General features: G+C 34.2%; 1 protein-coding gene and 1 pseudogene across 1 annotated transcript; both read left to right on the top strand.

Annotated features, from left to right (window-relative positions):
- The first annotated feature begins 1,566 nt into the window (after positions 1-1,566).
- LOC143628085 (uncharacterized) lies at positions 1,567-7,293 on the top strand. The gene is made up of 7 exons (XM_077097756.1): positions 1,567-1,710; positions 4,039-4,168; positions 4,242-4,369; positions 4,565-4,703; positions 6,413-6,524; positions 6,607-6,673; positions 6,748-7,293. Exons 1-7 carry the CDS (start codon positions 1,567-1,569, stop codon positions 7,063-7,065), a joined length of 1,038 nt encoding a protein of 345 aa, XP_076953871.1. The 3' UTR covers positions 7,066-7,293.
- A 684-nt stretch (positions 7,294-7,977) lies between these two features.
- On the top strand, positions 7,978-9,950 carry LOC143628086 (pentatricopeptide repeat-containing protein At5g15300-like; annotated as a pseudogene).
- Positions 9,951-10,961: the final 1,011 nt, after the last annotated feature.

Raw genomic sequence — 10,961 nt, forward strand, 5'->3', positions numbered from 1 at the left:
TATATAAGTATGACTACTTATTGTTGATGATGGCCTAACTATTGTATCCCGTTTTATTTTTAAAACTCTTGGAATGATTTATTTAAATGTCGATTATTAAAACTTGAACTCACTCAGCTCAAGCTGACTTTGTGTGTATGTTAGTGTGAGTTTCAGGTTGGGAGAAGGGTGCTTACCGCTTGGACGTGCTCGAGACTACTGGACGGTTGAAGGCGTATCTAGTCGGAAAGTTTCATTAATGAACATTGTTCTTTTCAATTTTATTTAAATACATTTAGATTTGGTTTTAGGCACAACTCCCGGTTTTGGGAACTTGTTTGAGCAATTATAACTTTCCGCTGATTTATACTTTAAACAGGTTTTTAAATAAATGACTTGTCTCGGGTTTAAAATCACATTTTTCCTGGTTTTGAGAAATTTGATTATCCCCTATTCCGCTGTTTAGCACTCTGAAACAATTTTAATAAGACGAATTGGTTTGGTTTTAAATTTTTGTGAATTTTGGATATGATTACCAACTGTAGGATTCCCGGGATTTGGGATCTTACATTTGAGTTAAGTATTTTGGATACCCGGTAAGATTAAATACTTGTTGGAATGTTTCTTAAACTTTTTGAGTTATCAATTCAGGTTCGTCTGGGTTAAACGAGTTTAGGTTCGTTTTGTTCCTGTTTGGGCCAAGCCTATCGACATAAGGTTCGCTTCAACCAATATTATGTTCGTTATCTAACGATAAGTTAAAAAATAACCCTACATTTGGGCTTGTTATACTATGCGTAGGGCTGAAGCCAACAGCGCGAGGGATTTCAGCCAAACTTTGATTTTTGGCAATTTTGGTCCCTGCAGTTCCTTTTAGGTGTTTTGAGCATTAAATAATCTTTTTAAACACCATTAAGGATTTTAGAACGAAACGAAAGTATGAAACATGATTATAACATAAAATTCATTATTTTATTAATATTCAAAGATCCGAAAATCAAAATGGGTCGAGTTACAATACAAAAACGAATATAAATCGAACCGAAAATGACAAATGCTACTGGCTAGGATCATATCAATGCACATTAAAGTGTATAGATCATCATAGGTTGCGTTTAAACATGCAAGCACATTCGTACACATATACACACATGCAAGCATATACATGTGCCATTATTTAAGGAAAATTGGATTTAAATTATCCAGCTATTAATTACTAACAAATAACAGTCCCAATTAACAAAATGCATGCTGATGTCCCCATCTTTTAACATATTTGATCCCAATTAACGAAATACCTGTTGATCATGAATTGCTGAAAGAAATATGTTAAAAGATAAAACCGTCACTCAGCAAACAAGTTGTTAATTAAGATTGTTTAAAAATAGTCGATAGTTGGAATGATTTAAATCCATTTATTTTAGTTGGCTTAAAAGACAAAATTTTATTTGGGATTTGAAGGTGTTACTAGAAACTTACTTTCTACCATCTATAAAAGGTACAGGGACTGAAACTGTACAATCTTGCATAAGTTAAAATAAAACGATGGAAAAACTGAAAACCTAAGGGAGATACATACATAGAGAAATGGCCCACGGTGGTTACGACAAGCGGCGGAAACCGGTGGCCACCAAAGCAGCGTCGTTAGGCGTTGAGAAGAAGCCTAAAGCCCAAGCCAAACTCGTCTCTCTCAAACGCCAGATTCGTTCCACGGAGCGTTTGCTCCGTAAGGTAATTAATACTTCACCTTTCATTTGACTATTAAATTGTTTATAGAAATTGAATAACTGAATTAAACTTTAATGAAATTATTACACGGAGAGCCTAACCATAGCTATGCACGTTAGGGGTATGAACTAACTGAACCTAACAAGGCAGTCGATGGCAGAAGATACTTGACTGATATGTCACCGATTTTCCTCATATCAGTTTTTATGTCTTAACCATCAATTTTTAGCTATTAAGTCCTACTTGCTACAATTATTAGGTGTTTTTTAAGCTGCAAAAGGTTAATTAATTTGTTAATTCTAGGAGGAGAGTATACTGATTTGTTAGTGTTAAGTAATTGTATATATATATATATATATAGGGGAGGGATATTTTGAGAACCATGGTGAGTTTTAAGAACTTAAGAACTCAATTCTAGGCCTCACATTTAATTAAATGGATTGAAATATGTGGTTGAGATTAAATCTGACAAAAAAGTCAAAGTATGAGAGAGAATAAAGATGTAAGTGGTTACACTAACTTTTACGTCCGTTACACATGTGTAAAAAGTCGACTCTGTGCGTAAAAAATTCTGTAATCTTTTTACGTGTATGTAACCTACACATATTACGCATGTGTAAAAAAAATTTCGAAAAAAAAAAATCGTTACACTGAGTTCTTTTGAGTTCTTAAAACTCAAAAGGGGTTCTCATTTGAAATCTCCCCTATATATATATATATCTAGGATGAGTATCATTACAGAACTTTAAAATTATTTAAGAACTTGAAGGAACTCTTAATAACTACATATTTTATAAAAAAATTTGTATGTTAAATGTTATTTGAATGTAGTTTCATCACTTTTTATACGTATATTAACTATTACAATTATGAAAATTAGTTTTTACACATATCTAATTTTTTTTTGTTTATATGCAAATTTGTTGTTACATAAATTTTACACATATGAAAACTTGTGATTTATATGTAATAAAAAATTTATATACAAAAATATGGTAAAACTAGTCTCAAAACAATGTTAATATATGAAAAAAGCTAAAAAAATGTTTGGTTGTTATGAGTTCCTAGAAGTTCTTAACTTCTTTATAGTTCTGAAATGATACTAATCTATATATAAATTCTGCTTGATATTAAAATTACCAACATCCCACCTTCATAAACGATATTTCTGCTTGATATTAAAATTACCAATATCCCACCGTCATAACTGATATCTCAAATATACATTGGTCCTTGACAGAACTGCATAGACACAGAGAATGATATGTCTGATAATTTGGTAGTAAAACCCATATGAGTTTACAATTTAGGTTGCTTTGAGCTTGGTTTTAAAAAGCAAGAGGTGCACGAAAGTGACCGAAGCACAAAGCGAACCAACTTTTGTACGCGAGGAGCAACTTTTTATATAATGTTATTATATATATATATATATATATAAAAGCTTTTTATATGATTTAGTATATAAATAACCTGCATGTGCAACCTAAAAGGCGTGTGGTACAACTTTCTGAGTATAAAAATGACCCGTGTACAAAAAGTGCGCGCCACAGGTGCGCTCTTTTGCTTAAAAATCGCACCTCACCTGCGCGTTTTTGACTTTGGTCACCATGCGCACTTTTTAAACCATGGCTTTGAGTGTGCATTTGTATTTAAGCATTAGTTCATCGTTTTTATTACTTGGTATTTTGGTTGATATAGCATGTTATGGTCTATACTATAAGTAGGCACTCCAAAGACAAAAAAGTAGCCTAACTTTTGTCTGTAGCTTTTTTACTGATTGGTTTTGTTAGAATGCATGTTGACTATCGAGTGACATAGAAGTCAAAATTGGTGTCTAGTATTATTGTAGTATAGCTCTTTAGCTTGATTTTAGGAACCTTATTTTAAAGGAACTGATTATATGATTATTATGCCATGAATTGAACCATTTGGAAGAAACACGACTGAGATATGCATGTAACTCGGTTAGAGATTTACAGTACACTTGGTCGAATTTATGGTAGCACAAAAACACTCTAGCATTGCTTCAGTTGCACGCGATTATAAATTGTGACTATAACCCCTATTCTGAAGCGTTAAAACTGAAAATGATAATCTATGATACTAATGTTTTCAAAGAGACTTGAACCCACAACCAACAGGTTGTAGTGAGCTAGTGCTACCATTACGGTCAAATGCGACGTAGTTAGAAGCTTTACTAGGTAGAAAGTTAATACATTGCTTCAAGTTTACTATTGAAATTCTTCACCACAATAAGTATGAAATGTACAAATGTTTGGTTCTTTATTTGCTGAACTAATCACACATTCTGCTTTCCATGATATATTAAAGGACACGAGGCCTGAGGTCAAAGGATCTCTATTAAAGAAGCTAGAAGGGTTGAAGAGTCAACAACAGCTTCTAGATAATCTAGCTTTGGAACGTAAAATATTCTTGCGTGACAGAAAGATCAAGTTTTTTGGTAATAATAACTTTTTTTGGATGACAACTATATCTGTATTCTTGTGCATATAATTATTGCTTTTGTTGATCAGAAAGAAGAAAGGTTGAGCGAAGAATAAGACGATTGGAGAAACAACAACGCGCATCGTCTGGCCTGGCTCAAGAAGCTGAGCTTGCTGAGCAACTCTCTAAACTGAAAGAAGATCTTGAGTATATTAGCGTAAGTTTTAATGATTATATTCTCTTACACACATTTTCCCTTTTAAGCAATCATCACTATAAGATACATGTGGTTCAATTTTTGTTTCAATAAGATTTTTTGCTTATACTTATTTTTATACAAATACATACTCATTTGTTATTGATATCTATTTTGTAATTTAGTGACTAATATGCTTTTATTTTGAAACTGCAGTTTTTCCCAAAGACAGAAAAATATGTATCTTTATTTAAGAAAGTTGATAATACGGATACTAATGATAAGAGAGACAGCTTGCGCACACAGATTAAGGCAAATATAGCTGCTGCTGTAGCTAGTGGGAAGGATTTGGAAGGTAATTTCCTTTTTTTTCAACATCATTTCCGAAGCGATCAGTAAGATTTTGTACCCGTTTCCGGTACGAACGATCCGGAACATAGATCACGGGTGATACCACATTTCCTGTGACTATGGTTTGGAGGTCAATCATTTGTATCTATGCAATGCAATACGACCATTCATTTGAAGTCATTTATAGCCCATGTCGTCTTCCAGATAATCATGCACCATCAAACACACATTCTAAAATCTTTTTGCACTATTGCATATATTAATTTTATATCTAGTATAAAGTGTCGTAACCTGCTAGTTAAGCTGTAAATTATTCTTATCTAGTATAATATTCCATCGCATGGTAATATCACTCGAACTTCTTTATTTAATTTTTATAATAAAGCTCTTTTGAGGGGTCTTAGTATTGATGAGAGACTAATTATAGATGGACAGTGATAAGGTTAAATTATCCTAATCTAACTAGTTGATCCTAGACAAAGGTGAATTATCATTCATTCTATTTGTTAGCTGTTACTGTTACATGAATGGCAACTTTCTTGCCATCATAGTGCTTGCCATAATAGTATTGATAACTGCTGTAACCTCATATGCCTTTTTCATGTGCTATTTTGTGTGTGTGTTCGTTCTACTTGCGTGATTTATTGAATTATCTTTTATGTTTGGTTCTTACTGTTACATTTTTATACAACTGTTTTGTGTAAATAGTTTCTTCATGAGCCAAGCAGAGTTCTTGAATCCTTGAGTAATTCTTTTGAATTCTAGCTTCAGTTCGAACTCGAGTTTTCAATATATGGTTGCTCATTTATGAGCTCAAGCTGGATTGCCTTGTTTATTAGAGACATCATGTTTGAGCTTGAATAAGCTTGTTTATGAGATTAAAGAATTTATAGACTAGAATATGAATCTAAATGCTCAAAGTGGTTCAAAACTAACAATATTGAAACAGAACACCAGTAGTCCAGATGTGCTTCCAAAAGGACTATCTGCAAGGTGGAGATAGAAATAAGAAGAGTAAACGATTTACTCATAAGTATATATACAACCAAATAAAACTAAAATTATGCCATTACAGTGATTACACAACTATCTAAAACTCAAGGACCCACAACTACCAATATACTAGGATCAGGACAGCAGGAAAATGCTCAAACTGCACAGCTACATTACTTAAAGAAGTGTAAAAACTAAAAACAAAACAAGATGCAGCCGTCTATAAACTAAAGTAGCATAAAAACTTATTAAAAATAACCAAAAATAACAGAGTCATCCTTCTTTTAATAGTTGATGCCATTATCCTCAAAAAAGATATCTACCATGTTCTCAACGAAGCAAAACCATGAACCCAAATCAACTCAACGCAATTAAGGTTTTCGGGTAGGGCTTATGGTTAGAATTTAGGGTTTAGGGGTTTTTGGTAGCTTTAGGTGCTTATTTGAAGAATCAACTTAGGCTGGAATATTCGATATATGGGTTCATCATCCAAATTTGGTCTTGTGTATTAATCACTCAAGATTAATCAAATATGCATAAAGAGATATTTGTAAGTATCTTACTGTTTTCAATATAAACAGAAAGCATATACTATTAAGCAACAAAGTAAGGTAAATTGTGATGCAATGTTGGTAAAACAAATGATAAAACATAATTTATTTACTGCTACTTTTTTGTATTATGATATGATTTTCTGACCTGATTAACATGAATACACAGAGACCGGAAGTGATGATGATGGGTTAGATTTAAGCGAGGACGATTTCTTTTTAAGTGGAAGCTCAAGTGATGAGGCTGATGCGGATGATGAGTGGACTGATAAAAGTGCAAGGTTTGAACAAACTTTGTGCCGATTATTCTTATATTATGTTCACATACTCTCAAGAAAAATATAAAGTGGATTTATTTTCTAGGGAACAAGCATCTAGTGCTTCAGGGAAAGCAGCTTCTGGTGGTATGTCTAGTGATGAAAGAAATCAGGTTAGTTTTTACCGAATCTTTCAACTTTCAAGACATACAACTTATTGTAAATTTGTATATTTGTCTTTTTGTAGAGACACATATCGGCTCGTGCTCTGATGCCGCCTCCTCGGGCCTCAAATTGTTCAACTGCAGCTAATGCTAAACCAAGATATGGTAATTCGTTCCACAAGAAGCCGGTTTCTAATAGGTGTTACATGTCATCATCTAGTAATACCTCAACAAGTGTAGACAAGCCTTCTTATAGAAACCGGAGACTTGAGGGTAATAATGTGAGTTCAAACCGGAGACCATTGGAGGGTAATAGTGGTAGTAATTTGAGTTCCAACTCGGATGCACGCAAACCGAAAAGAAAGAGGCGTCCTAAGAAGAAGAAACAGCAGGCCTCATGATTCTCATTATACGATTCATAAAAGTTGTTTTCTTGTTATAATAACCGACAATATGATTTTGATTTTCTTAAGGATTTTGTCAAACTTAATTGTCTGCTGAGTGTAAACGAATCAATCATATGCGGGTCGGTCAGGTCAGGCAGGTTTGGTTATAATATCGCTTTACTGTTGTATTGTTTTAAAGTTACCCCTTGTTTTAATTAAGATTTTTGCACCTACAAAATGAGAACTTACACTATAATAAACATGTAACTTTATGTATACTTGGACCCTATAATGGTATTGGCGATGTCTAGGCCAAACCTAGTTAAAACAAATTTTAAAATAAATAATCATACTTAAAACCATTTTATCTACTCTACTGGATTTGTTTTCTCTAAACACGACATCGTTATGAACACGCCTTTGCTCGTCGTGGCATGTTATGCTAGTCACTGCTGTGAGTGTTCTCATCTATCATCATTGTGATACCAACATTTTTCGCTTATACATGAACTGAAAAAATTAGGGTCAGGCGAACAGAGCTGGTGGTGTGACGGTTGTGATGGGAAGATGGCAGCCAAGGGTTCTTTCAAAATGTTTACTGTAAAGACAAAGTATCATTCAAAGTTACATTTAAGTTTTTTCAATTGTTTGTTACAATACAATACAAGTATATGAGCATACCGTACTGTATTAGAGGATTCGGTATAGTATTTGATTCCTATTTTTCAAAAAAAAAAAACAAAACAAAAATTAACCGTCGAGTAAGTTTCGGTTTCGATTCGATTAATTTGGTTTTCTGCTCACCCTACCTATCTACACCTAAATTTTACCCATATATATTCATATAAACAAGTAAACATTAATCATATAACCAATCAACAATCAGTTATATGTTGGTTCTTCACACACTCCATTTGCCTCCATGAAATGATTTCATATTTCTTAAATTCCCTCCAAAATTGCAAAACCCTCAAAACCCTTAAATCAATCCACGCATTACTCATAGTAAACGGTTTAATCGCTTCATCCGACATCCTCCTCAACAAGATCATCCGTCTCTACTTTCGTTTCGTGTCGAACCATCATGCACACCAACTGTTCGACAAAATGCCTCAACCAAATGCCTTTATTTGGACATCCATGATCCACGGCCACGTCGAAAACCAACTGTACACCGAAGCATTTTCACTCTTTCGTAGAATGCTTTGACATTCAATTGTACCAATAAATTATACTATTGTTACATTGCTCAAGGGTTTAGCTCGAGAAGCTCGGTTAAAAGATGGGTTGACGGTTTACGGGTTAGTGTTTAAATACAGGTTTGATTTCGATGTGATGGTGCAAAATTCAATGCTTGATTTGCTTATGAGATGTGAGAAAACAGAGTTGGCGAAACGTGTGTTTGATGAGATGGATGTGAAGGATATAGTCTCGTGGAACTCGATGATATTCGGGTATTGTAACAATGGTGGAATTAGGATTGCACGTGAGTTGTTTGATGAAATGCCTGACCGGAATGTAATTTCTTGGACTAGTATTGTACATGGGTATGTGAAGGTCGGTGACATGAATGAGGCGCGTGTTTTGTTTGATGCAATGCCTAAAAAATACTTGGCTTCGTGGAATGTTATGCTGTCTGGTTATGTAGAAATTGGGGATTTTGATGTGGCTTTAGATATATTTAACACGATGCCGGTTCGTGATGTGGGATCTTGGAATCTGATCGTTTCCAGGTGTTGTAAAGTTGGGAATCTTGAATCTGCGAGAACGTTTTTTGACCAGATGCCGAGTAAGAATGTGGCTTCGTGGACCATGATGATTGATGGGTACATGAAATCTGGAAATGTTAATGATGCAAAGGCGTTATTTGATCAAATGCCGGAAAAAAATTTGATTTCTTGGTCAACCATGATTGGTGGTTACGCTAAAAATGGTGAACCGAAAACTGCTTTAGAGTTGTTAGAATGCTTTAAAAAGGAATGTGTTACAAGTAAACTTAAACCAGATGAAACCTTTATACTTGATGTCATTTCAGCTTGCTCGCAGTTAGGTGTTTTGGAAGCAGCAGAGTCAGTGATAAACGACTACGTGGGCCCCACTCTTCTCTCCAACATACGCGTGTCAACTAGCTTAATCGACATGTATGCTAAATGTGGAAACCTTAAAAAAGCTAGACTAGTGTTTAACACGACTTCTAAAAAAGACTTGTTTTGTTACAGTACTATGATTGCGGCGACGCGAATCATGGGTTAGGCCAAGAAGCGATTTCGTTGTTTGAGGAAATGAAGAAAAATAATATAGAACCCGACACAACAACGTTTATAGGTGTTTTAAGTGGTTGTAACCATGGTGGCCTTGTTAACGAGGGATGGAAGTGTTTTAAACAAATGACAGATGAGTATAATATTCAACCAAGAGATAAGCATTATGCGTGTATGGTTGATCTTTTAGGGCGTGCGGGGCGTGTTCATGATGCTTATAACTTAATACGTAGCATGAAGGTGGGCCCCACTGCAGCTGTTTGGAGTAGTTTGCTTGCAGCTTGTAATGCTAACTGCAATATGGAGTTAGCTGTAGTTGCAGCTAATGAATTGTTTAAGAGTGAACCGCATAATTCAGGGAATTATGTTCTGTTGTCTAATATGTATGCTGGTTCAGGTGATTGGCATAATGTTGGTAAAGTGAGAGCAATGATGAGGCAAAATAAGGTGAAGAAGAATAGAGGGTCAAGTTGGATTGAGTTAGATTCTAAGGTGTATGAGTTTGTGATGGGAGATTTATTATATTTAAACTGTGAGAACATAAGGTATATTATGGATCTACTTGCTGAAGAAATGAAGGTTGAGGAATCATTATGTTGTTTTTTATTGTAGGCTTTTGATTAATTAGTAGGAAGGAGAATAAGCTATATAACTTCATTAGTTCTTCATCATTGTTATGTTAATTCTCCAATATGCAACTATGAGGTAGGTCTGTAGGATGTTTATCCTTTAATTTATATTTTTTAGCCTGCAGCTTTTAATCAAATAAGTAGAAACAGCAAGAAGCTGCCTAGCCAAAACACCAAAAATCCAATGTAATCACCAAAAAGAACAAGCCAAACCATCAACAAAACAACATGATTGAAAGAAGTAGCATTGCTTTTTTAAAGTCACAAGATTTTCAATTTGCTTGCATCCATCATTCCATCTTCATAAGGTCAAAACCAATTTAGAGCGGTCGATCGCCCGCCTTCTTTCTTTGTTTGATTGGTAGAAATAGATCCAATTGTGTCTTTTTCTTTGTAAAAATTATCACAAGTCCAAAAAATGATACCAAAGCAAAGATTTTGATTTGATATTTATCTTTTGCAAAGGAGTAAAACAAATGCTTCAAGTGTTAATGATCTTTTCTTATACAACCCAAATTACCCAATTTGCTTAAGAAATATTCTCATTGGTTTGCTTTAAAAGAAAATGAATTATAGAAACTTACTTTATAATTAAACTTAAACATAATTACAGAAAGACTGTTCTTTATGTTTGTACCTGATTTTAGTCGTTGCCCGCTATCTTTTCAAATTTACGCGTTTTATACTTTATGTTTTCAAATGCCACACCGTTTGTCCTTTGGTCCCAACTCAGACATGATGAAAGCTTCAACTACTTTCCTCTACACTAGGGATGGCAAATTTGACCCATTGGGTTTAATGGTTGTATTAATGTCACACCCTGGCTCAGGGCCTGGGCGTGACACCCAACGTTGGTACCTATTTTGTAAATGTATCAGAGTTTAAGGTTGTAAAGCGAAAGACTTTAATAAAATATTATTATATTTAAAAGACGGGATTTTAAAACACCTGTTAATTTGTACATAAGTGTTTGGATTACAAAACCATATTTCACATTATTTTATTTATAAAACATCTATTG

Source organism: Bidens hawaiensis, unplaced genomic scaffold (assembly GCF_021521415.1).
Source record: "Bidens hawaiensis isolate Kalapana, Puna unplaced genomic scaffold, B.hawaiensis_p1.1 tig00004795_1, whole genome shotgun sequence".
Lineage (NCBI taxonomy): Eukaryota > Viridiplantae > Streptophyta > Magnoliopsida > Asterales > Asteraceae > Bidens > Bidens hawaiensis.